This window comes from Aedes aegypti, chromosome 2 (genome assembly GCF_002204515.2).
Source record: "Aedes aegypti strain LVP_AGWG chromosome 2, AaegL5.0 Primary Assembly, whole genome shotgun sequence".
Classification (NCBI taxonomy): domain Eukaryota; kingdom Metazoa; phylum Arthropoda; class Insecta; order Diptera; family Culicidae; genus Aedes; species Aedes aegypti.
In genome coordinates, this window is record NC_035108.1 from 240,992,882 (window position 1) to 241,020,025 (window position 27,144).

Consider the following 27,144-nt stretch of genomic DNA (forward strand, 5'->3'; position numbering starts at 1 on the left):
ACAGCTAGCTCTACCAGTTGAACTTGGTGGACTTAACCCTTTCCTTCCCATGGTAGCACAGGTGATCCACCACTTTGCGTACGTCGTATATAATATGTACAAGTTAGATCATATCCATTTTTTCACCACATGTTCACATATGTTTCATGAAATAATGTACAAAGTTTCATCAAAAATAATCACTTGGATTTTTAGTTAAAGCACAATAACCGAAATAAAGTCAGCATTTTTTCCAATTGAAAAAAAGTGGATTTTCAAACTTCTATATTTATAAATATAAACATAATTTTCACCAAACAAAAATAAAAACACGCTTAATTGAATTATTTTTCCAAGATTCAGTTGAGTTTTTAAAATATTGTTTACACAAAACTATTGATTTTGCGGAAAATTAGGTGGATCACTGGTGATCCATTGGGAATAAAACGACATTTTCGTCAATTCTGTTCTAACCTCTCTTTTCGAAAACAAAAATATCATCATGTCTTGGAAAATTATTTTAAGTTGGAAAGGAAATTGTAAGACGCTGAGGACGATCACCAAACTAACATACTCAGCAAAAACTATAAGCACGGTATGACGGAGTACATTGGCCCGTAGAATACCGTTCTTTGCAAATATTAATGATCATTCAGTTTATTAAAATGCACTAAGTGTGATGTTTGCTTGTGTCTCAAAAAAGACAAAAACTTCTTCCCAGCTTTTTATTTTCCTCCAGAATTGACGAGAGGTGTGCAAAACACACTGTATGAGTAAATGAAAAAAAATGTATGAGTAAAAACAATGACATGGAAAAAAATATTGATGCCTCTTCCTTACCCTAGTTGCAGTCATCTTCCCAATGGATCACAGGTGATCCATCACAAAAAATATTTTTTTCAGTTCTATTCATATTTTCCAGTAAAGCTTTACATCTTTTGTTCTGGTGATTTATCTAGATATCACATTATCTATTTTTAAACTACGAAAAACCTCGTGGGAAAGAAAGGGTTAAACCAAAGACAAATTAAAGACCTTCATGTCCCTTGCAAATGCCCAACATTTTATGGCTCATAAGGTAATCTAGAATGCCGTGAAAAGTATACTGCGATGTGTCAAACTTGGGTACCGTTTGCACTACCGAGGGACTAAATGCAGTACTAGAAGTGGTACCCAATCTGAGCCCGAGTGCGACGGACCTGGTTAAACTGCAGCTACCAGGACAAAAATGCAAAGCTCTGCTCATAAATCGGCATCTTATCGAGTTGCAATGCATGCCATTCTACAGCCGATTTTTGAACCAAGTGCAAAACCCTCCAGATCTGCAAGCGATTCCAAGTAACTGCCCGTGCCTTAAATTGGTTGCTTTGGAATTTTCGTATCTTTCTAATGCAACAAAAACGAATCCTTAATCCAGTGGGATACTTAGAGAATTTGTACTAGCAGTAGAACAAGCAAAAGTCGTGAGGGAAAATCCTAACCGGGATTGGAAACGTATTTGGCGAAACATCGCTGATCGCCGACTCAACGGTACAGAGCGTGGTCTCTACTACATGCTGGTCAACAACAAAATTCCTCATCAAGATTTGCTGCACAGAATGCATCGCGCTGATTCGCCTACGTGTGAGATTTGTAACGTACCGGAAGACCTCAAGCACAAACTTTCAACTTGCCGACGAGTATCGAGAGCATGGACAGATTACGTAACATAGTTGCTAATAGAGGTTTCACATTTGAAGATTTGAAAAACCCTATACTCAAAAGAGTCAATCGAGCTGACAGATTGTTAATCCTAAAAATATTCATTCAATACGTAGCCTTTATAATCAATAACAATAATCAAATAGACACTGATGCTTTAAGTTTCCACCTTGACTCTGAAATCTGAAGAAATATGTAAATAGCAATAAGTTAAGTAAACTTCAATGACAGAATAAAAACTTTTATAAAAAAAAATTGCTATTGGAAGTTTGTGGATTGTTTATCGTGCCAGTAAAAAAATCATCGCTCTCTCTTTGGGGCTCTCGCTCGCTGCTTCCATTTATAAGACTTGTTACACCTTGCGATGTTACCGGGATAAGGATGGGAGCATCTTGACGGACGGACGCGAGGTGATCGAAAGGTGGAAGCAGCACTACGATGAACACCTGAATGGCGCAGAGAACACAGGCACAGAAGGTCAGGATAACGAAGGCGATGGCTACGTCAGCACAGCGGACAGCGGAAACCAACCAGCTCCCACGATGGGGGAAGTTAAGGATGCCATTCAACAGCTCAAGAACAACAAGGCCGCTGGCAAGGATGGTATCGGAGCCGAACTCATCAAGATGGGCCCGGACAGGTTGGCCACTTGTCTGCATCGGCTGAAAGTCAGAATATGGGAAACGGAACAACTACCGGAGGAGTGGAAGCAAGGCGTTATATGCCCTATCTACAAAAAGGGCGACAAACTGGAGTGTGAAAATTATCGTGCAATCACCATCCTAAACGCCGCCTACAAAGTGCTATCCCAGATTCTCTTCCGTCGTCTACCACCTATAGCAAACGAGTTCGTGGGAAGTTATCAAGCAGGTTTCATCGACGGCCGCTCGACAACGGACCAGATCTTTTCTGTGCGGCAAATCCTCCAGAAATGCCGTGAGTACCAAGTCCCTACGCACCATTTGTTCATCGATTTCAAGGCGGCATACGATAGTATCGACCGCGTAGAGCTATGGAAAATCATGGACGAGAACAGCTTTCCCGGGAAGCTCACAAGATTGATCAGAGCAACGATGGACGGTGTGCAAAACTGCGTGAAGATCTCGGGCGAACACTCCAGTTCATTCGAGTCTCGGCGGGGACTACGACAGGGCGATGGACTTTCGTGCCTGTTGTTCAATATTGCGCTTGAAGGTGTAATGCGGAGAGCCGGACTTAACAGTCGAGGCACGATTTTCACGAGATCGGGACAATTTGTTTGCTTCGCGGACGACATGGATAATATTGGGAGAAAATTTGAAAAAATTTAGACGGAGATACCTTCGAGGTGGTGAACGAGTCCGTCTACCTCGGATCCTTGTTGACGGCTGACAACAATGTTAGTCGGGAAATACGAAAGCGCATCATTAGCGGAAGTCGTGCCTACTATGGGCTCCAGAAGAAACTGCGGTCAAGAAAGATTCACCCCCGCACCAAATGTACGATGTACAAAACGCTCATAAGACCGGTAGTCCTCTACGGGCATGAGGCGTGGACCATGCTCGAGGAGGACTTGCAAGCTCTTGGGGTTTTCGAACGCCGAGTGCTAAGGACGATCTTCGGCGGCGTACAGGAGAATGGGGTGTGGCGGCGCAGGATGAACCACGAGCTCGCTCAACTCTACGGCGAACCCAGTATTGTGAAGGTGGCTAAAGCTGGAAAGATACGCTGGGCAGGGCATGTTGCAAGAATGCCGGACAACAACCCTGTAAAGATGGTGTTCGCTACGAATCCGGTCGGAACAAGAAGGCGTGGGGCGCAGCGAGCTAGGTGGATTGACCAGGTGCACCAGGACCTGGAGAGAGTGGGTCACAGTCGAGGATGGAGAGAAGCGGCCATGAACTGAGTGAATTGGCGAATTATTGTTGGCGAGGCTTTATCAAGATAATTGATGTAAAGCCAAATAAGTAAGTAAGTAGTACACCTTGCGATACAATGACGATCGTGGACCGCAACATATTGGATGTTTTTCATTGCTTTTTTTGATCGTGCTTCATACTCAAATGAGAGCGAATTCTGCAATGCCTGGTCGTGATCAACAAATTCGCGGAACTGTACCCCTCTGGGCCAGGTAGCGGGATCCATCGCTTTTGCTTTGTGATCATGAGGAACTCCAATCTTGAAGGACACAAATGAAAGCATCGATACAGGTTTGCCTCTAGGATATAGTGATTTGACCACGACGTCGTTTGTTTTCAGACATTCCTTGGCCAAGTCGAGCACATCGTTTTCTGAGACATCCGATGATATCTTGGTCAAATACACTCATAAGTTGTCAGATCTTGTTGCTAGTTCGCTGGATACATTGCTAACGGATTGTACAGTACCGCTTTCAGTGGATGTTCTGTCGACACAGTTGCATATTCATCGTGCATACGTTTGGTGTTAGGTGTAGGGCAAGTACTGAACTGGAAACGGCGTGGAGCTGGAGAAATCAGCGCTGGAGACAGTTTGTTGAAACCACCTTGGATTTCAAACTTCAGCATTTGTTGACGTCATTGCGTTTTTAAACCGGGCGCTCTACTTCTAAAAGGCATCGGAGTTTTCGTAAATATATTTGTACAAAGACTCCGACACTTTGGCACACTTATAATGGAACGTTGTTTTGCAAAAACCATCACACACAACCTCCGGAGCGGCCATCATTACATCACAGCTGTTGCAAATTTTCATCGTTGCTCCTAACGGTCGAATCAAATCAACGGATATCTCTGTACACCTTAAGGTGAAACATTTCGGATTCCAAAGATGGCCGTCACAATGGCCGATTTGTGACCTTACTCGCGTTTTCAAAGGCACTAAACTGGAGAAATAGTAGGCAAACGTTCCTGATCTTCTTATTTTAAGCTGCTAGTGCACAAAGCCAAAATAAAAAGATAATTCTTGTTGGATGCTTCCTTCGCGAAGATTTAGTGCAATATTTGAAGTTAGATTCCAAACTGTTTCACCTTAAGCTGGTGAGGTGCGTCAACTCTACACTCCCTCAGTTCATCTTAAATTTCTGTCTTTATAATAAAAGCTACATACATGCCTGTAATTGTTTAGCAGTCCCATCTACAATAGGAATTTAGTTAAAACCAGAGTAACTGAGTGATTACAAACAGTAAAAATGCAGCCAATAGCGACCGATTTATGTGTCGCAAAACTTCATGGACGTAATTTCATGTTAGTAAGAGCTAAAGCAAATTTATGGACAGCATGGTAGAAAAACAACATTTTAATTCAACACAACACAAAAGATGGACGGAAACAACAATGGGAAACTGAATGAAATTCTACTCACCCCCATAAGTGCTGGACAAGCCGCCGGTCAGTGAATTTTTCGCCTCCAACGAGTTCCGCGATAGAGCATCGGCAAACGTCAGCGCCGTTGGGCTAGCTTTGATCGGCGTCTGTATGGTTTCGTTCAGATTCGTGTAGCCCAACTTGCCCTTGACGGATTTACCGGTGCTACGGAGTTTCTGGGCGAAGCTATGCGGACGATTGCGAGAGCTGGGCGACGGAGTCAACGGAATCAGCGGACCGAGGCTTGGCATTTTCGAACGACTCACTGAATGACGCAACTCGTGCCGGAACGGAATGTCTTCGTTGAACTTGTCGTAGCGTTCATCTGCGCAATCGAAAATGCTATTATCGATGTGTGACATCAACGGTTCGTTCAGGGAGCCCATCAACGTAGGATCGTTCATTTCCGATGCTGTGAAATAGAAATATGAAACTAACACTCAGCAAACTCTTTCAAATAGTCTGTGCATACCCAAACTGGATTCGTCCTTCAGTGGTGCACTTCTCTTTCCGTGCTCCGGGTGATCGCGCATCTCGTTCTGGGCATCCTTCACATTCTGGTACATGTTGGTGATTTGATGCAGCAGTCGTAGCAGCGGCATGTTCACTTGCTGCGATAGATAGCGTACATTCAAGCTGAAATTGATCACCGTGCTTGTGTGCTTCTTCAGTTGACCTCTCGATACGTACAGCATGTGCTGTTTAGCATCATCGGAAAACCCGTCGGTCATTTTCAATAGCTCTAGCTCCACGCCGACGTGTTCACATAAGAAAGCCGGTTGTTCGGCCGGCATTATCAGTGTGAATTTGCCGTTTCCTTTCTTCGTCACTTTCGGTTTTGGTTTCTTTGAGTCACCTGCTTCGCTAACTACGATATCAATACGCATTGTGTCGAAGGAGCAAACCAACGACAAATTCGTCCCCAGGCTGTCCAACGACGACACATCCGTATTGGACACGTTGTTAATCATTTGCTGCGGCATCACTCCCAGGCAGGTGAGCATGGGTTCGAAAATGAGATGCGCGTCAAGGATGCGGTTGTTTTCGTTCATGAACTTAATGGAGTGAACCTCCGGCCGGCTCTTGGACGGTCGATGTGCAGTCTAAAAAGCGGAAGAGATGAAATATCAGTGTTTTTTCTAGAAAACAAAACTATGTCATGAAGGGATTTTCCTAATCATATTATTTAAAAGTATGCCATAAGGTGAAGAACTTTTCGACAAATATGGAGCTTATGGCTTTTAGTAAACCATTGTTGTATAATTTTGAGGCGTCATAATACAATACATTCAAAGGTATTGCTAAATTGTGTTGACTCGAATCGTAAAGTGAATTAACAATTAGAATATCGTTGCTGCTAATAATCTAATCTGCTAATCCGCTAATATCAACCCAAATATCGTTGCTGCTAATAAGAGTAAAAAATCCCAAGTGATCATACATACCTCCTGTTTCGCTTTATCGTGGTTGTTCTTCGAGTTTCCATTCTGCTGCTTGGCCATCCAGGAGTACAGATCTTCCTTCTGGTTGGGCGGCGGAGTCCACGGTTTGTCCATCGAATCTGACGAGCTACACACCGAGGGCAGCGAGCCCTCCTTCAGGGCACCATACTCAATCTGGGGATCATGCTTATCGAAAATGATCGGAAACATTTGCATGCTAGAGCGCGACGACGGTGCTGCCGGAGGGATAAAACTCTTTACCGATGACTTTTTCCGCTGTTTGTTCGAGTTGTTAGTACTGGGAGAGGTGTTAAGGGAATCTCCTAGCTTAGTTACGTGGATCTGTACCGGTTCCTCTGGTATTTTGATAACTGTTAAGTACACGGAACAGGAAACGCAATTCGATATGTGTCGTTGAACGTCGGGGTCTAGCCACAGACAAACAGAAATGAAACTTGCATTGCGTGTCCGTTTCTCTGTGGCGTAGCCAATTTTCTAAGGCAGATTTATGTTACTCAAACCAAAACCAACAGAAAACCAACACGTATTCGAAAACCACAAAAATATGTAAAACATAAAACGAAAACATTGACACAAAGAAAGTGAAGTTGCCGGACACAGATCAGAGAGATATAAAGGGACAGATAAACGGGAATGTGCGAATTGTTCAAGTGTTGTTGAGATTGCATAGAAGAAGTACAAGGTAAAATTCGTTACCATGATGCAGCTGGGAACCTCCTGCTGCCATCGAATTGGGATGTGTTTGGGCACTCTGACCCAGCAGCATTGTGCGCTCGTTCTCTTCATCCATCAATGGATGACTTTCAATGATACCCACCGGATAGTTTTCGGCGTCGATGTCATCCGTATCTTCCGCATCCTAGGGCGAGGAATAAGAAAAGCAAAGTGGTATTTGGCGCAAATGAGTGATTGCGAATGATAAGGTACAGGTGGAATTTCGAAGGGGCAGGTTGGGTACTAGTAAGTAGGGTTAGAAACAGGTTGGCCGATGAGGGTTAGGATCGAATGGTTGAATGATGAAGTTAATTTGAACAGCTCTGGGAGGTATGCTTATGTAATCACTATTTTGTTCAAACAAGTCCCTGTCACATTGTAGAAATTTAATCATATGAAACTACTGTTGAAGAGGAGCATTAGACAATTCAATCGATTGTATGAATGTCAAACATGTTGAGGATCGTCGATTTCAAAGAGTTTTTTTTTTTTGAATCCAAAAATTTCATCGAAAAAGTAATTTTGCCCTGAGTCGGTATTTGGTAAAACATGATACCTTGGTCCAAACCAAATTCAACTATGCGTCGGCAGAGTCACACATAGATAACTAATGAATGATTTAAATGTTTGGTTAATTTTGGCGTGATTACGAAAAAGGTTAATGTGCATTTGAACTATTCCAACTACTTCCGTTTCGTTATTTTTTGGTTCAATTTGGGTTAATCACAATGAAGCCTCTCCGATCCAAGTACAAACAAATAGCGCGCGGACACACCAAGTGGCACTAGACACTGCGAACTTTCGTTTCTACTAAACTTGCATGTGTCTGAACTTACCCCAAATCGGTTTGTATCTCTGAAAGAGGAGAGCTTTTAGTGGTATTGAATGGAGGGTTTCATTAAAAAGGGTACGAGATTGAGTTATGTCTATGTACTGGAGATAAAGGATATGGAATGCTTTCGGCTCTACGATGAGGAGGGAATGATTGTGTGCGAATTAGTAATGATTAGCTTGTCGCTTGGGTACTCACCTCGTCTTGTGGTAACGCAAAAGTAACACTGATGGGATTGTTCAGTTTGCCTTTGTATTGATGCTCAAAGAGCATCGGGTTGTAGAGGACGTTCTTCCATTGACGGCTTAGAACAATTACGGCCTGAAACGAGAAAATTATCGTCGATTAACCTTCCTGTTGTAGTATGACCTTAAACAGGCTTTTCAAACAATTTGTCTCAAAATCACCTTACGGTTTGAGTTTTCTAAAAGACGACACAAAAAGTTATGTTTAGGGTTAAGGGTCACATTGAACCACAGGCAATTTCGGTACTGAGATAATCCTGAGCCATGTTTCGGCCAACCAGTGCAGTGGTCGCGGAACGGGTGTTTGCATATTTTATTAGTCTAGGATTCTACATGACACAGTCTTCGAGAAATGCAAATTATTCCGAAGCCACCGTATGGCTAATATGAGACAAGGCAGCTTATTTTGCCTCATTAGGATTCTTAACGGATTTTTTCAGTTTACAGGCTTTAAAATTGATCGCATTGCCGGGATCTCTAGAAATTATTTCTTAGTTACCGGGTGGCCAACATGTTGTAGAACAGCTAAGATGATCTCAGATCTTTTGTTTTATCAAACTACAAATTTGGCTTGTTCGCTTTACTTGAAAAAGTCTGAATTGAGTCCGTGAATTAACGACCAACCAAGAAAGGAACAGACCTAGCAACGAATGGAGGACAACGATCGTGATGTCGGAATTTGATAAGTTTACTGTGGAATGTCGTTATAAGTATGGCAACTATCCAGGAAATACACTTGCCCAAATTCGAAGAACGTGAATTCCAAGCGGTAAATTCCACCGCCGATACTTCATTCATACACCACTTCTAAAAACAGCGACGGTGACAGAGTAGAACGTGGGGTAGACTTTATGTTATAGAGATTAGGAAGTAGATGAAGCGAGTTATTCGATTCCCGACGTTATTTATTTACTTTATTTATTTCATTTAATCAGTAACATAAGACAAACGTCTTTTTGTAATTGTTACAAATGATATTCATGTAAAATGGGCGTCACGTCAACCAATTCAATATTTAATAAACTAATTGACTTATTTTCAAACTAATTAAAGTATTCAATACATTTCCTCCTAAATGTTATACATATAAGATTTTTCTAGGGTCAAATTATTGGGTAGTAAATTTTAGTCATTTTAGTCGCCTCTAACGAAAAACGACCTTTCATATTTTGAAGTTTTATATCGTGATATTCTAAACTTTCTCGATCGATTAAGACCTTACTGAGACAGAGTCTGCTTTTCTCAGCTTAGATTTTTTTTCTCTTCTTCTTCTTCTTTCTGGCATTACGTCCCCACTGGGACAGAGCCTGCTTCTCAGCTTAGTGTTCTTAGGAGCACTTCCACAGTTATTAACTGAGAGCTTACTGTGCCAATGACCATTTTTGCATGCGTATATCGTGTGGCAGGTACGAAGATACTCTATGCCCTGGGAAGTCGAGAAAGTTTCCAACCCGAAAAAATTCTCGACCGGTGGGATTCGAACCCACCCGAATTTTTGCTCAATAACCAGTAAAAAGCAAAACCGATCCCTCCAGGGTCATCGGATTGTATATAAAAAAAAAATCACGCCTTTTGTAAAACTGTACTGTGCCCATTGAAAAACTGTACTGGGTGGTACTGTATTTTTAGATAATCGAAAAACGAAAGGAAGCGCGTTCGAACTAAACACCCTAGGATAACACAGTCGGTTTTTCTGCTCAAAATTATACGAAAACCAGGGTTAAACGTATTTGTGTCATTCTCCCTCTGGCACAGGAACATCGTCTGCGACCACTTGGCGGAGGATTCGAGCCCGAAATAATATTAGAACCAGGCGATTTCGTTAACAACTTAAATTGTGTCGGCGTTTAATGTTGAATAAATGCAATGACTACGGTTGAACAAAAGTCATTTTTTATTTAATTGAAGTTTAGGAATACCAAAAGTAATAAGCAAAACTATTCGCAGCTATACCGAATCCTAGTAAAATTCACTGGAAATACACCTTGAGTTCCATCAAGCTATTTGGTGAAATATACAAAAAAAAAAACACGTAGCTATTACGCGGTTCTCCGATGAAGTGAAACAAGTTCTTTGGTTCATTCATTCATCATCACCTACGATCCCCATAAAAGCTACGTGGAAAGTGCGATGAAAAAAAAACCACGTATGTTTCCACGCAACAATGACGTTTGGATTATTTTGAGTGTAGTTTGCGTGGGCGGGCTAAAAAGGGCTCAACAGCAACGTTTCTGAAAAAGGCTCAAGACCTCTTGGGCCCTTTTCAAATGTTTGTCCAGAAATTATGATGGCTTAAGCACAAGATAGCATGAATCGGAAAGATATGCGGAGATTTCATACAAAGGCGAGGGTACCGTATCGCGCGCCGTTGACTGAAAGAAGATTTTGCAGATCGCGTGTTGTTAGATAAATGAAATATTTTTACCAGATGTTCAACCATGAAAATGGTTATGTCGAAAGGCTATTAGCAAGCTGAAAAACTGTAAGCCTGCTGGGAATGACGAGAACCCGGTCGAGCTTCTCAGTGGTAGTGAGCAATGAGAACATATTAGTATCGGCGATATCATTTAAATGCAATATTTATCGATACCCGATATTTAAAAATATATGAGTAACTTCAATTAAATTCTGATTCTTTTAACATCTGCTGCTGTACTTTAGAGGTTTCTGTTGTGATTTACGCAAGGTGGCCCATTTGGGGCAAGAAAATAGTATCTAATAACTAATTTGTATTCTAGTGATAAAAACGTGACATTACAAATTGTCTACATCACACATAATAAAAAATCTTCTACATGACAATCGACTATTGACAAACTAGAACGACAGACGTTAACCGATGACAGTCAGTGCTGCCAGCGGAGAGCCCAGTGGTGTTCCCGTTAGGGTGTACAATTGACCCCAACAGTATCCAATTGCAGTTTTAAATTCATGCCAGTCAACATCGCAATCATCGATGAATCTGTTTCTGAAAAGTAATTTGTCTAATGCAGACATTGTGGTTCTCAAAATTTTAGGAACTGTGACCCATGTAGGGTTTCAATGCTAGTAATGGAGCCCTTAGTAGCTGAAATTCATTCTCGATGCTTTTCCGCAATAATATCTCAGACGGATATACGTTTTGTGCAGGCTTTGAACAAGTTCCATGTCTTTACTTCATAGTGCGTTTTTAAAACACACAAAAACATTCAATTCAGCCAGTGAAATACTCATTTGAAAAACTGTTGTCCTTATCCTCCCGGGGTCCATGATAGGTTTACAAATTGTTTACAAATTTGACGATTCCTATTATGGACCCTCCATTTGATCCGCATGTAATTCGGCTGCCGACGAGCCTATTATGGACCCACTTGGAAATGCGTATTATGGACCATCTTGTGTGGTTTCATTTACAAAACTGTTCCAATATCTGTATTTATGCGTCTCAAATATGCCTGAAACTGCTGACTAACAATGCAAGCGAAGTTTCGTCGGTGGATTTTCATAGGAATAAGGTCCATAACCGGCATCGACTCCCTACATGTCCAATAGTTGCTACTCCGTGATTGGTCGGAACGGGTCTACCACAAAAGGCCGAATCACATAAGGCCGAATCACAAAATGCCGAAAGCACAAAAAGCCGAAACATACAAAAGGCCGAATCACAGAAGGCCGAATCACAAAAGGCCGAATCACAAAAGGCCGAATAACAAAAGGCCGAATCACAAAAGGCCGAATCACAAAAGGCCGAATTAAAGTTACAAACCTAAAGAATAATGCTTGGATATGAAAAAACAAGGCCATGCTTTGTTAAATGCAGTCATGTTAGTAAACAGTGCAAAATTTACATGTGGTGAAGCCGCATTGAGGAACTGAGGCGGCAGAAGGCCGCCGAAGTCTCCGAAATCCGAAGGTTGTGTATAGCATCTATTCGGTGTCATGCAAAAATAGCAAATCCAGGCGTTGGCCCGGTATAATGCAAACAGAGGATGTTTTTCCATTTGCAAGCGTTTGCCCGGTATTATGCCGTTCGCGCCCGCACACGCGTTACTATGTCATCGGCTTATCTCTTGACGAGGAGTCCAAAGCATCAAAAGGAAGTACATGGTTGCAGGCTTCGTAGCTGTGCGGTAAGTATCACCATATGCTAGGGAGTATGGGTTCGATTCCCACCTCATGCCGGTGTAAACTTTTCGTGAGGAATGTTTTCCGACTGTGCCACTGGGCGTTGCATGCTAGTCCGTTGTCTAGTGTAGTGCTTCCTTCAAAGGACATAAATGCCCACTGGAAACATTAACGTGTCAAGGTCTTTTAAATACCTGGGAAGATGGATTACCAAATACGCTCGGCAATGGCGTGATGCTACGTTTCCTTTGAGGACTAAAGCATTAAAATTTAATTGAAAAATGTATATTAAGCTGCTACAGAATGACCCGAATGCCATAAACGTAACATTTTACGAATGCAACAGGAAGTTTTTTACTATCATGGTAAACAGAATACCGTGGACGTACCATATTTGACGCAGTTAAAAAAATTCTGAATTCAAACATTTGTCAAATCGTCAAAATTTGTCCGATTTTGTTGAACTTTGAAGCAATGCAAGCTCAACTATTATAGAATTAGGGAAAAATCAGTAAAAATATGTTAACCCTCTAATACCCAACCCCGCCTTTAGACGGGGTACACTTTGGAATTTTGTGTATTTTTTCGTAGCTCGCAAATCAAAATGATTTTATTTTTGGCTTATAGTTTGACTCATAACACGCATATAAGAAAAGTTTTTTATGACTTTTGAAACTTTTTTGTATTTTTAGAAATTGTTTGAAAAATTGCATTCTTATATAACCTAAAAATGCCTGGGCTTCATTTAACGTGTAATATAAAAAATCGTACCTTTTATATTTTTCTACGATTAACCTATCACAAACGAAGAGCCTGGAGGTATTAAAATCATTTCAAACCTGTTTTTCCGTTAGTTACACGGAAAATAAAATACGCTCCGAAAAAAAATTAAAAATTTAATATTTTTAAAAATACCGTAACAATTTAAATTTTTATTATTGCCAAAAATCAACAACTAGAAAAGGCTTCAAGAAAAAATTAAAAATGCTAGGGATGTTCAAAAATAAAAATTATAAAAATCAAAAACCAAAATTTCAAAATTTGCGAATAAAAATAAATAAATGCCCAAAACGTGTTTAGAACGATTTTAGATAACGAAAAATAATACTTAAATCGAAAATAAAAATTTGGGTATTAGAGGGTTAAACGTTTTCTTCATCATGTTTTAATGACTTTTTGTGGAACATATTAGGTTCCTTAATTGACGCATCAATTCTTCAATGTGCCTAATTTGACGCACTATGTTCCTTATTTGACGCACTAAAAAATAATTGCTCAAGTTTGAAATATACAAGAGTTTCAGTATTCAATAGTTCAATTTATTGAAAAAAGCGCTTTAGAGTGAACATAAAAGTTAGATCTTTTGAAAAAAGTTTTGAATGACGTCATCGGTAGTACTTTTGCTGTGCATTCAGTTTAAGTCAGAAAATAAAATCGGTTTAAGTGTAGAAAATAAACCGATTGAGTTCAATCCATAGTCAAGCGTTACTGTTTAGTTTAATGTATTTTCGTCAAGTATCAAACAAGGCAAAGGTTTGAAAACAACGTTAAGCTAGAACGGGGAAGAAAGTTGAAAAAAAGGAAAAATTGGTCGAAAACTAGAACGAAAACAACCGATTCCAAAAATGGTTGGTTGAGAATCTTCATTACAGCACGTGAACTACGCCTACTTGTTCCTTGTTCTATGTAAACTTTATGGGCCGCGGCCCGCGGGACAAATATGTGTGCAACCAACGGCAGTATGGCATCTAAATCGCTCGAGAACCATATATGAGGTCATCCATTAATTACGTCATGTTATTAGAGGAAGGAGCTGTTCTGCAAAATGTGACGAATCATACATTTTTTTAAGGTTTCGTAAAAAAGTTCCTCGAAACATTAGGGGACGTCCATAAACCGCGCTAAATTCTACCATTTTCAACCCCTGCGAATATTTTGTATGAATCTTTGCGTTTCCCTGAACCCCTCCTCTCCCTAAAAACGTTACGTAATCTATGGATGACCCTTTACATGTGATTTCATAAAGCATTGGGTTGTTCTGTGGACGGATGTTTTGAATGCAAGCGCCATAAATATTTCTTTTCCTATTTTCGATCCAACAAAACATGCTGAGCAAAAATCAAATAATAAGGAACACTTGACGCACAAGACTTTCATACAAAAATATGTCTTAAACCTTAAAAATAGAAAAATGTCAACGTCAGTTCATGAATAAAAGGATATTACTGCCTGTTGTTGATGATATTGATGTAAAAGACCACAATATTTTAACGAAAATTGATTAACAGTATATAGCATTTTCACTAAGGAATGAACGCACTGGTAGGATGCATTTTCAAATAAATTTTATTTTTTGCCTATTATTAATCAAAAATAAACTTTTTTCAATTGGAATCCTTCAATAACATGTAAATGGAGAACAGGCAATAAATTTTCGAGTGCTAGTTTGAACCAGATTTTTTTATGATAAAATTAATTAGAAAATGCGTCAAGTTTGGACCCGCGTCAAATATGGTACGTTCACGGTACCATCTGAACTCAGATAATATCTCAGATAGTTATTAGACTTGATTTCTAGGTACATTTACATTTGTATGGAATGGTACTAGTTTATACAGAACTCACCTGTCTCAGGGTACCCAACTGTGGCACGTACTGCTGCTTGAGATCGTTTTCGATTTTGGCCACCGTCTCCTCCAGCACGTACTTCTGTAGCATCGTGCACAGCAGGCAGCTGGGATCCTCCTGGAGCGTCTTCGCCAGAGGCGTGAACATTCCCGGGTATCGACTTTTCAGCGGACGATGCACGGTTTGCCGTTCCCAAGCGTCGGCCATCAGCGCCACTAGGACAGCGGTCCTTCGGACGTACATTGCCCGCATCATCGCCACGATTTTGATGGCGAACCTGTTGCTCGGATTCATCCAAGCGGTAATGGCAGGCGATGCCGTGCTCAGCAGATTCCAATCCAACCGAGAATAATCAATCTTACGGGTGATCGGAGTTCTGGGAGGAGCAGCAAAATTGAACCAAACCGTTTTGAAATCTATGACACACGAGGACGTCTTTCCATTGTCGTTCTTTGCTGTGACAAGTGCTCGCTCTCCAGCCATGCTATTGGATCCCAGATGATCTTTGCCTGGGTCTGTTTCATCAAGTCGTGGCGATCTGGTTTCGCTGGGTTTGTCCTTTTGAGAGCGGGTTTCGTGCATTGACGAATTTTTGTCTTTAGGAGTACCCGTTTTTGGAGTCGAAGGTTTCTTAATGCCGATTTTGGCCAACGCTTCGGCTGACACTCCTGCCTCGTTCAACAGCGTTACAAGGTTAAGCGGATTGTTACCAGTTATGCTACTTTCGTTAGCTTCCGCTTGATTAGGCTCCGGCGTTGGTTTGAGAGCTTCTTCCGCATTTTCTGACTTTTCGAACTGTGATCGTTTGACAATCTTAACACTAACACCTTCCAGTCCACACTCGAACATGATGTACCCCATGCCAGAGTGTCCGTCTATAGTAGGTTCCTCGGGGATTTTGGTGCAATCAAACATTGCTCGGCTTCTGTGCGCAGGAATCGCTGTGATAACGATCTGTGAGTCTTGCATGACCACCGGGTCATTCTTCAGTCTTCTCAATTGAGCATGTGCTTTGCCAACATCAAGCGTAATGATGAGCTCCTCCAATTGTTTCTCTGAAGTTTCCAACAGGACAGGTTCCCCTGGAATGTTATCCGGTCGTGATTGCGACGAAAGATGTGCCAACAAGGCCCTGGTTCCTCGTATCAGTCCACTCTTTTTGAGGCCACCTGTCCGCACGGTAGGTTGAGTATAAACCGTATGCATTGAAGCTTTCGTGGTTTTCCCCAAATGAAATCTAGTTGATACCCCTTCAAAGCAGACGGCCAGTAACGAGGCACAGCTCAGTTCTTGAACATTATCCAAGGCAGCAAATGATATGACCTCTTCAATCACAGAGCTTTGAATTAGGGTCACATTGACCTTTGGCAGTACAACCAAACCCTGCAGCTGAGTCGAAATACTTTCCTCGTAAACATCCGTCAAAACGGGACCACCCGGTCCTTGGAGGTTGCGTTCAGCTGTGGAACGTTTCGAGTTCGAGTGAACCTGTGACCAGTAGCTCAAGGATTGATCACGTTTCAGTATATTGACAGCTTCCACTTTGCGTACGCACGAAGCGTGGACATCGTTTATTATCGTCAGCGGATGCAGGGTGGACAACGTTGGAATCACTGATTCGATCATTCTGTGAAAGAAAAATCAAATATAACAGCTAGTTAAATAGGCGTTCGAAACAAAACGCAGCTAAATGAATTAGGAATTAAAAATCTAATAGAAGAATAGGCTTAGTCCGATGAAGTGCTGATTGAGCCACTCTTATCCTAATCTCAGGATCGTAATGGCCGGAGTGCTAAGAACATTATGAAATTTTCTTGAGTTTGGAGTTTTTTTAAACGTCTTGATTGGTTGGCGGTTAGTACAAGAATGAATCTATCTATCTATCTATCTATATATAAATAAAAATGGAGTGGAGTTTGTATGTCACGAAATGACTTGAGAACGGGTCAACGGATTGACGCAAGTTTTTCACCGTTACACTCCACATGGGATGCGACGTGTTTGTGCGAGGAAAAAGTTCGGGAAACTCTCTGGAATAATTGAGAAAACGGAAAAAGAGTAAGGTTCATTTTATATGGGGGAATTCTTGACGTTTTCCAACAGCCTACTTGATGGCAAGACGAAGTTTGCCGGGACCACTAGTTATTTATAAATTGCCTCTAAGCTTCCAGTAACAAACCGGTTACTACGCGAGGCTACTAATCGGTCATCGATTACTTAGTTTTCTTCAACAAATCTCGAGTAACCAATCCAGGTGGGAATTTTGAAAGTATGTAAAATGTTGGTTGTTGTTGTTGCGTGTTAGTAAGCTCAGAACGACGATTGTATTTAATTTAAATTTAATTTAAACAGTTGATTTAAATAGTTTAGCTCAGGGTCGATTATTTATAGAACTTTTTAGAGAAGTATTAGCAGGGTTCTGGATTTTCGTATCAATGATGCAAAATCTACGATTTTTTGCACGTAAGGAGAATGATTTTTAGGCTCCTCACGTCAACATCTATTTTCACTCACACTAATTTTCCCTAGAGTTACAATGGAGGATAACCGAAAATCACTCCTTTCTGGGGATAATTTCGTTTTCACTCCATCATATCATCACCAACTGCTCCAGAGAATTATCACTATGTGGATAAACAAAAACTAGTGCCGGCGACGGGATCCGAACCTAGAACATTGCTAAAAACAACCACGATGCGTGCACGCTAACCATGCTACCATATTTCACTGACGGGTACCGTATCATTGGATCCACTGGCTTCGGTGTCTTCAATGAAAACTCTTCCGCCATCCGAAAACATCAGGAACCTTGCACGGTTTATGTTGTTGAACTGGCAGCAATCAACTTCGCTTTGGGATGATCTCAGAAATGCCCGCAGACCACTTCTTCATCTTTTCGGATAGTCGCAGTACAATTGAGGCACTCCGGTCGATGAAACCTGTTAAGCCTGCATCTTACTTTCTTACAAAAATAAGAGAGCAGATGTGTGCACTGGTCGAAAGATTATATAAGATTACATTTGTATGGGTCCCCTCACATTGCTTAATTTATGGCAATGAGAAGGCTCTCGCAAAGGTGGGCGCTGGGGAAGGTGAGATTTATGACAGACGAATTTCACACGATGATTTTTTTTTTCATTTAGTACGTCAAAGTTCTCTTCACGGTTGGCAAAGCGATTGGCTAAATGTCCAACTGGGACGGTGGTTACATTCCATAATTCCTAGAGTTTCCTTGCGAGCGTGGTGGAAAGGTTTGGAGGTAAGTCGAGATTTCATTCGCGTGATGTACAGACTTATGTCAAACCATTACTCGCTAGATGCACATTTGCACAGGATTAACCTCGCGGCGAGCAATATTTGTAATAGGTGTGGTTCCGGTTATGATGACATCGATCACGTAGTTTGGCAATGCCCGGATATGGACGCCTCCAGAGCGCAACTTTTGGATACCCTTGCGGCCCGAGGTAGACAACCCTATGTTTCAGTAAGAGATGTGTTGGGCACCAGTGATTTCATTTATATGGTCGCAATTTACGATTTTCTTCGCTTGTCTTGTATAAAAGTTCAATTCTCTTGTGTTCTCTTCTCCAGTCTTTATTTTCTGTGTTGTCCCTTTTGTGTTGGATTGAGGATCCTGGCCATCCGGCAGACGAATACCGGCAAGAAATTGGTAACAACGCTATGACACGATAATAGAGCTACCACGCTATACCTCCCGGATGAGCTGCAGAGAACCCTAAACACAATCCTTACCATTTCCTTCCCTTTCAAAATTGTGACCATTAACCTCGAGTTGTCAGGAGCACCCCGTACTAGTTTTGGTACTGAAAAGTAAATAAATTGTAAATACAAAAAAATGAATTTCAGCTCCGTAAAGCGATAAACGCGATTGAGCCTTAAATACACGAACTGGTAAAAACACATTTTGTGGTAATCTATTTCGCGGTGCACTATTTCGCGTTTTGCTTTTTCGCAGTACGACATTTCGCGGTTAGTACCATTTGGCGGCATGTCATTTCGTGTTCAGCACCATTGCGCGGTTTGTACCGACATGTTCCATCTATCTTAACAGTGCAATTTGAAGGACTGCCTGTGTTCAAAAGAAGGGTAAATCACCGATGGAATATAGACTCATTTTGCACTGTCTATCACTACAGGCTTCTAAACTGCCCCCCTTTGCACAACAGCCCCATGTTGGAAAACGACAAACTGAGAAAAAGACGATTTAAATGTGCAAACAATTTCGCTCCATTTTGAGTCTTTTTTTGGTCTAAAATGTGTTAAATTTGTATATATCACTGCTTGTTGAGTACATGAACAAACCTAATACAGTAAAACCTCCATGAGTCGATACCTGAAGGGACCATCGACTCAAGGAAATATCAAGTAATGGAACATAAATTACTTGGACTGTTGTTTAAAGGGACCATCATAACAACCATGAAATTTTGATTCTAGTATGGTTCCATGAGTTGATATCGAGTCATGGAACATCGACTCATAGGGGGCCTTCCTTAGCCGAGTGGTTAGAGTCCGCGGCTACAAAGCAAAGCCATGCTGAAGGTGTCTGGGTTCGATTCCCGATCGGTCCCGGATCTTTTCGTAATCGAAATTTCCTTGACTTCCCAGGGCATAGAGTATCATCGTACCTGCCACACGATATACGAATGCGAAAATGGCAACTTTGGCAAAGAAAGCTCTCAGTTAATAACTGTGGAAGTGCTCATAAGAACACTAAGCTGAGTAGCCGGCTCTGTCCCAGTGGGGACGTTAATGCCAAGAAGAAGAAGAAGAAGAAGAACATCGACTCATGGAGGTTTCACTGTAAATTTATTTTGAACTAGTGGTCCCAGCAAACTTCGTCTTGCCATCAAGTAGGCTGTTGAAAAACGGCATGGAACGCTCCGTGCAAAATGGAAGTTCCGTTCACTTCTGTTTTTTCAACTTTCCCGTAAAAAATCTCCCTTGCTTTTTATACACTCCCGTACAAAAGTTTGGGTTCACCCCCTCAAAAACATACAAAAGTGTTCTGTCCATATCTCTGTGATTACACGTCCAATTGAAACTCTTTAAGCCGCATTCGAAAGGCAAAGAGTCATTCTTACTTCGTATGTATTTTTCCAAACATTTTTTAAATTTTGTATACTACATTTTTACTTAAAGTTGTGACATTTTTAAAAAAACACACTGAAAAATCATATCTAATTTCCTCAGCATTGGGTCGACCAAAATTTTATATCAAAGTGTCATTAGAATCGTAATCTTATATTCTTTGAAGGGACCCCACGAAATTTTGGCGGAAAAATCTGGAAAGTATTCAAAATCAATGAAACAGTCAGTTAAGTCATCGTGCAAAAGTTTGGGTTCACCCCTCAGTATAATGCAAATCGTGCAAAAGTTTGGGTTCACCTGAGCCGCACGCACATCATTTTAGTCAATATCTTTGCCATTTTTCAACCGATTTTAATAGTGTAAAGCTTTTTTCAGCGCAAATAATGGCGCGTACATGATTGGTTTGAGATTTCACAGGTTTAAGTAAGTTCAGGTGAACCCAAACTTTTGCACGATACACCATACTGAGGGGTGAACCCAAACTTTTGCACGATGACTTGACTGTGTTTCATTGATTTTGAATACTTTTCAGATTTTTCCGCCAAAATTTCGTGGGGTCTCTTCAAAGAATATAAGATTATGATTCTAATGACACTTTGATTTAAATTTTAGGTCGACACAATGCTGAGGAAATTAGATATGATTTTTTAGTGTGTTTTTTGGAAAATGTCACAACTTCAAGAAAAAATTTAGTATACAAAGTTCAAAGAATGTTTTTGGAAAAATACATACGAAGTAAGAATAACTCTTTGCTTTTTACATGCAACTTAGAGAGTTTCAATTAGACGTGTAATCACAGAGATATGGACAGAACATTTTTGCATGTTTTTTAAGTTGTGAACCCAAACTTATGCACGGGAGTGTATACACAAACACGTCGGAACACTTCAGGAACATAACTATGGACGAATCATTCTAATCCGTCGAGCCGTTCTCAAGCCATTTCGTGACATACAAACACCACTCCATTTTTATTTATATGGATAGATAGATTCAAGTTGAAAATTTGCCTAAAAATGCACAAAAATCGTAGCGAGACTGTTATGCGAATATATACAATATAATATACCAATATATTTGCATACCAGTCCGATCATGTTCATCGGCTCGTTGGACAGCTACTAAAACACTCATTGTTATTAATGCACTGCTGGTTGTTTCATTTGCTATTTATGTTCTTTGGCCGTAAAAAAATAGTTATTAAAGTACAGTCAACTCTTTGTAACTCGATGTTACGACGACTATCGAGTAAGGGAAACATCGAGTTAAAGAACACAAAATCAGGGTAATTTTGGTTAAAGCATCGAGGTATCCATGAAAAACCACAGTTATACTACACATTCTATAACTCGATATCGAGATACGGATAGTATACTGTATGTCCATATATGAATAAAAAAAATGATAAAAAAACATCGGATTGAATGCTTTCTCAAAACACACGTCATGATGTGGAATGCGCTTACAGTTATGAGTCCCAGTCATGAGCGATCTAGATGATCGTCTTTTGGATAATGCGGAAATAGAATCCGATGGAAATGATTCGAGATGTTCCAGAACAACCTGAATCAGGACGAATCTAGCTAATCTGTTATATGGGAAATCCAGAATGACGAAACAAAATTTTCAGGCTTTGAGCGTAGATCTAAAACACAGTGGCTTGTGGGATGTGCCGAGCCAAAGTCTTTCTGTATTTTCCCAATAAGCAGATGAAGAAGACGATATTGCTGATAGTTTTTATATGAAAATCATGCTTTCGCGTTGAAAAGTTTTTATTTTGTACACTTCCAAGCAAGTACTCCTTAAGGCAATTTTACCAGTTATCGAAAAACGCAAAAATAAGTATTAGTTCGATATTCCTGAGCACCAGCAAAGAATCATTACAAAATTTGAATAAAAAATTGTAGAATGAATTTATTTTATTTTATTTTTCGTTCCTCATTTATTTTTATTCCCCTCGTACCACCCAAATGATTACGGACATACCGTTTGATTCATATTACGGACACTTAAGACCTTAGTGAAGTATAATTCAGCATAGACCATACAAAATAAATAAGTTTTTTTTTATCGAAGATTTCAATTTTTTTCTTAGTGATTCGATTATCCGGAAGATTCAATTATCCGGAGTGAAAAAAAAAATCGATACTCCGGATTAGAGGGTCTTGTCCCGGGAATCCCGAGACAAAAATCCCGGGAAATCCCGGGATCTAAAAAATCCCGAATCCCGGGATACTTTTGAAAATCCCGGGATTTCCCGAAATTACATGTTGAGCTAGAAAGTGCTGTTGTATTATTTTAAAATAATGGCACAAAACAAACAGCATGTTTTTTTTTGATGACTGTTGATGTAACAATGTATTGTAGTTATTGCATTTAGCTTATTCAAAAAGAGTTTTTGTTAAGATTTAAGGACACTTATGATTAATTTTGTGTTTCGCTGGTATATTAGTTACGTAGTTTTTTAATAAACTTTGTTCCATTGGTCAACAATTGATTTGGTGGTTGATATTTTTTTTTTATTTTGCCGAACAACTAAAACGTCGTCTATTGTTGAACAATCCGTGTTTTCCTGATGGCTTGTTCAACAATTAACCGTTCAACAATGGGCGATTTACCCTAGCCGTTTCAATTTGCCCAGTGTACCGTACACTTTTCCTGGTCTAACATGCCCAACGTGGCTTTAACGTCTATCGTGGCTGTTATACCATAATTTAAAAGCATAAAGTTTCCATATGATATAACAAGCTACATAAGTTGCAAAATCAGAGTAGATTTTAAAAGATTTCTTGGTAAAACTTAAGAGTGATTGTATCACCTATACCTGTACTGGTATATACTTTATGCATCGGGATCGATTTTCTTTTCAAATTAATTTTAATAAATGATCATTAACTTCGACTGCAAATCGGTGAAATATTGATGAATAAAATCTAAGATAGCATTGTTTATTTCTATGAGAATTCAACATAAGCTTCAAAAACAGGTTGGGTTATTATGAAATTACCCTATAAAAGTAAACATTGCATCAAAACCCGTTCTGACTGTTCTATAGTCGTTTTGGAAGCATTTGATTTTTGTCCCGGAATCCCGGGAAATCCCGGGATTTTTTCGAGTCCGGGAAACAAGACCCTCTACTCCGGATAATCGAGTCCGACCTGTAGTACCGAGAGACCGAGTGTAGTACTAGCAGTGGTACCCATTATGAGCCCGACAACTATGTCTTTATACCAGAGGGATGACGACCTATTTTTTCACTATGGAATTTGACAGCTTGATCTGTGCCTCCTTATCGGGAGCATAATACATATTCCAGAATCAAATTCCACTCACACACGTATATTTTTCGGATGTTTACCTTCTTCTACGAGAGAAAACAGTACAGAACGCATGGAGCGCAATGAAAAAGCTGTTTGATGGTAATGAGCTGCAGAAAAGCAAATGATTCTTCGGTTAATTAAACCATAGATAGCAGACAAAAAAGCAGGTGTGAATCAACTTCCTCAGAATGAAACGCAAGTAATGCGTTGAATTTGTGTGCCGTGGTCCATTTCTCCACATTTGCACCATCTGCTTTGTTGATGTGCACGTTTGTATGGGTGAGCCCCGCTATCGTTTCATAAAAGGCAACAGAAAAAGATCCTCGTAGCAATCCCTTGCTTTATACAGACTTTGATGTGACTAGTATGCGAATATTTTCAAGATGGGACAACACAAGTGGGGTTTGTTTCTATACAAGTTAGGAATAAAGGCTAGTTTTTTAGCAGTTTTATCGAGCTTCTGACGATGTCGAGTTGATTTATGCAAAAAACGCAAATCGGTGAAAAGTCAACATGGGACTGTTATGCGAATATGGGCTTTCAGCTTCCAGAAATTACATACCATGTTGACACGAACTGCCCATACGCTGTGAATCCCAGACACAGGCCGTAATTCATATATCGGCAAATTTTATGTATGAAGATTGTAACAGGCGTCATAATTCTGGATTCTACGAAATAAAATGATATGTAGTCCAAAAACACTATGAAAAGGCCAATGTCTGGCTTTCGAAGCGTTCGAAAATTCGATGCAATACCAGCATGGTAATGTCCCTAATATAATATTGACCTAGTAGATAGATGTCGACAACCATTAGTATGAAGAAATTACAATTGTTACTTATGACCAATCAAGTAGGCTACGGTTGGTGATACGTCACATCATACGATGTCAACTCGCTTCAGCCGGAAGCATGGTTCTTCTGTATTTTATATTGTTTATAGTTTTTTATTTAAGTCCACGAGTTGAGTGTTTTCGGGCCCCATACCATAACAGCAGAAAACAAATGGCCGAACATCGTAATGCTGACCGCTTCCGGGATGATAGTTACATTTACAGTGCCGATTATTTAGAAAGCAAGGCATCCGACTACGAAGAAGATACTGATTACGATCGGAATTCACGTGAGCAGAAACGGAGCGCTTCAGCAGGGCTCGGAGACATCGTTGACCTGAGCAGCTTCAGCGATGGAGAAGTTTCCATGGCGTTATCCATGCTTACGGAACACGAGCTTGATCAACTGGACCGGTTGATAGATGACGATCAAGCAGATAGGGAAAGTTTTATGATGAAACGTGAGACAAACAACGGCCACAAGAAGAAACGAGAATGCCAAGGCGAGGCGTGCAATGAGTCAGCGGAAAAAGAAGAAGCTCGAGTGGCAAGAGATACGAATCACGAGAAGGATCAGCTTGCTTCGTTCCGATCATGGTTCACGAGGAACAAGACTACTAAAACAACCAGAAGGCCTACGAAGACAACTATGAGAACTACAAGAAGACCTTCGGTTCGAACTACGAAAAGGACACCAGTAACTAAGCCAATCAGAAGGACCACCACTGCTAGGTTCAATAAGGGACGATCGAAACAAAGGTATTTGGGTGATAATAACAATATCCTACGTTATGGAAGGAACAACGATGCGAGGGAACTTATAGATTCAAATGTTAAAGACAAGATAGATTCACTGACAAGTAAAATTAAGAAACGAGGTACATCTGTGTTGAAGTCACTTGAGGTACAGATTTGTAAATTCAAATCCTCCTAAATTTTCAGCAGATCAAACAAATATAGCGAAGCAAACCAACAAAAGAGCCACGCATTTTTTTCCACTCCACACGGGAATGAATCGACACAATCAGGAGGCGGTTGTTCGGCAGAAACGGAATTCCTTTGCACCGGAATCGGGCGGCACTTTGGATGACTCATTTCCCCACCCAAATGATAACACGGCTTCGTTTCACACCTCAATGGAACCACTGGTACGCGTTAAGCGAGGCCCTTTTGGAGTATAGCATCTTTTGGTTTTTGTTGGCGTACTGCATTCTATTTTATATATGTATTTGTGTCTGCCAATAAAATATCTATATACAGTTAACTCTCCCTTACTCGATATTCCGTATCTCCATATCGAGTTAGAGAACCATAGTAAAAGTTGGTATTCATGGCTACCTCGATGGTCCCTTGGATCGCAGTTACACTGGTTTTGTGTTCTGTAACTCGATACCTCCCTAACTCGATGGTCCCTTCAATATCGAGTAAAGGAGAGATGACTGTATTGTGTGGAGTCCTTCACTTGATCGATGTTAGGCTTATCGAAGCCTTCTTTGGCCTTTTTATCATCTCTCAAAACATCCATATAGCACTATTGGTTGAACAATAGCGGTATAAATCCATTGGATGTTCTTGGAAGAACCTTATATGACTTCGACATATTTTGCCTGATCATTTCGATCTTCTTTCCTAGAAACCGAAAAAGTCGATTTTATCGCAGAAAATAATATACTCAGTCTAATCGAAGGGTCATTGTGGGTAAACTAATTCACAGATAGGTACCTGAAAAGTACTTGGCATCAGGTTGAAACAGGGTGGCGAAATTATTGAATAGCTTCAATAGCGCACCTGCTACGAGATATCTCAAAAGTAATTCCAGATTCCCTCTGGATGCCCAGAAACACTTAACTTCCGAATCGCTGCTTGACGGTTCTGACAACTTTCTATAACTTATTTTGGAGGTTGGTTTGTAGATTTCAGCTTGAAGATACTCGTTCAAAATGATTTTCCCGGTGATCTTCTCAAATTCCCGGTTTTTCCCGACTTTTTTTTCCGGTGGATTCAAATTCCCGTCTTTTTTCCGCTTTTCCCGTTTTTCCCGGTTCGGTGGCTACCCTGCTATTACGCCGGCCCCTTGCGATGTCGTTATAACAATCTTTGACTGTACATAAATATCTCAGCTTTTTCTAAGCATACTACTGCCGTTATACGCATAATTATTCCATGTTCAGGGCTGGTAGCGGTCAAACAGCAAAATAATAGTGACTGTAGTGACCTAAAATGATCAAAATAGTGACCAAATAGTGACCAAAAAGTGACATAAAAGTGATTTTAAAACTATAAGTATTAGTCATAAAAATGACTATAAATGGAAATACGTTCTATGTGGATATTAATCAAATTGAGGGTAAATTGAGAATATAGATAAATGTAGTAATTTTAAATATTTCTTAACAGTCATCTATCCAGGATAAGATTCGATTATCATAAACGGTAAAAAAGATGGCACATTAGAGATTACAGTTCTCATTTTTTACGAAACAAGTATTAGCTTGGTACACACTTAAAATAAATCGCAGTATCCTGTGAAATAAATCACCGAAATTGAACTGTAAACAGTAAAAATACAGATTTTCCTGTGAAATCTACTATTCTACCGACAAAATCCGTGAAATCAGCTATTTTACCGGAGAACATCGGTGAAATCTACTATTATAGCCTGATTCGCTGCTGACAAGTAATTTCTCGGCCTATCTTGATGCATGGGAAATTTCTGCAAGGAATCGATCAAGAATGCGTTTTTTTCTGATCGCAGTACGCAATAGAAAAGAACTGTCAGTTGAAATGGGAGTCGCTGTAGAAAATTTCTGCAAGAAATCGGCTAGAAATGTCTTTAGCTATTCCTTTCCAGTAGCAAATCAGGCTTATACCGGAAAAAATCCGTGAA

At 40.3% G+C, this 27,144-nt stretch overlaps 2 protein-coding genes across 9 annotated transcripts in view; one reads left to right on the forward strand and one right to left on the reverse strand.

Annotated features, from left to right (window-relative positions):
• Nucleotides 1-27,144, reverse strand: part of LOC5571145 (uncharacterized protein KIAA1109) — a 113,700-nt gene that overhangs the window by 20,304 nt on the left and 66,252 nt on the right. For 3 of the 7 annotated variants that reach the window (XM_021844583.1, XM_021844582.1, XM_021844581.1), the window contains 6 exons: nt 14,988-16,617; nt 8,212-8,334; nt 7,164-7,326; nt 6,450-6,817; nt 5,477-6,107; nt 5,003-5,416 (listed from right to left, as the gene is read on the reverse strand). In XM_021844583.1, coding sequence (XP_021700275.1) covers nt 5,003-5,416; nt 5,477-6,107; nt 6,450-6,817; nt 7,164-7,326; nt 8,212-8,334; nt 14,988-16,617 — 3,329 coding nt within the window. Of the gene's footprint in view, nt 1-5,002; nt 5,417-5,476; nt 6,108-6,449; nt 6,818-7,163; nt 7,327-8,017; nt 8,037-8,211; nt 8,335-14,987; nt 16,618-27,144 lie in introns of all 7 variants that reach the window. The other 4 variants (XM_021844587.1, XM_021844584.1, XM_021844588.1 and 1 more) reach the window with 3 other exon arrangements.
• LOC110676497 lies at nt 23,915-25,516 on the forward strand. Of its 2 annotated transcripts, none has more exons than XM_021844590.1 (2): nt 23,915-25,135; nt 25,203-25,516. In XM_021844590.1, the coding sequence occupies exons 1-2, from the start codon at nt 24,337-24,339 to the stop codon at nt 25,436-25,438; spliced, it is 1,035 nt and encodes a 344-aa protein (XP_021700282.1). In that variant the 5' UTR covers nt 23,915-24,336; the 3' UTR covers nt 25,439-25,516. The 2 variants fall into 2 exon arrangements, with proteins under 2 accessions (XP_021700282.1, XP_021700281.1); XM_021844589.1 differs by having other exon boundaries at nt 23,916-25,135; nt 25,200-25,516.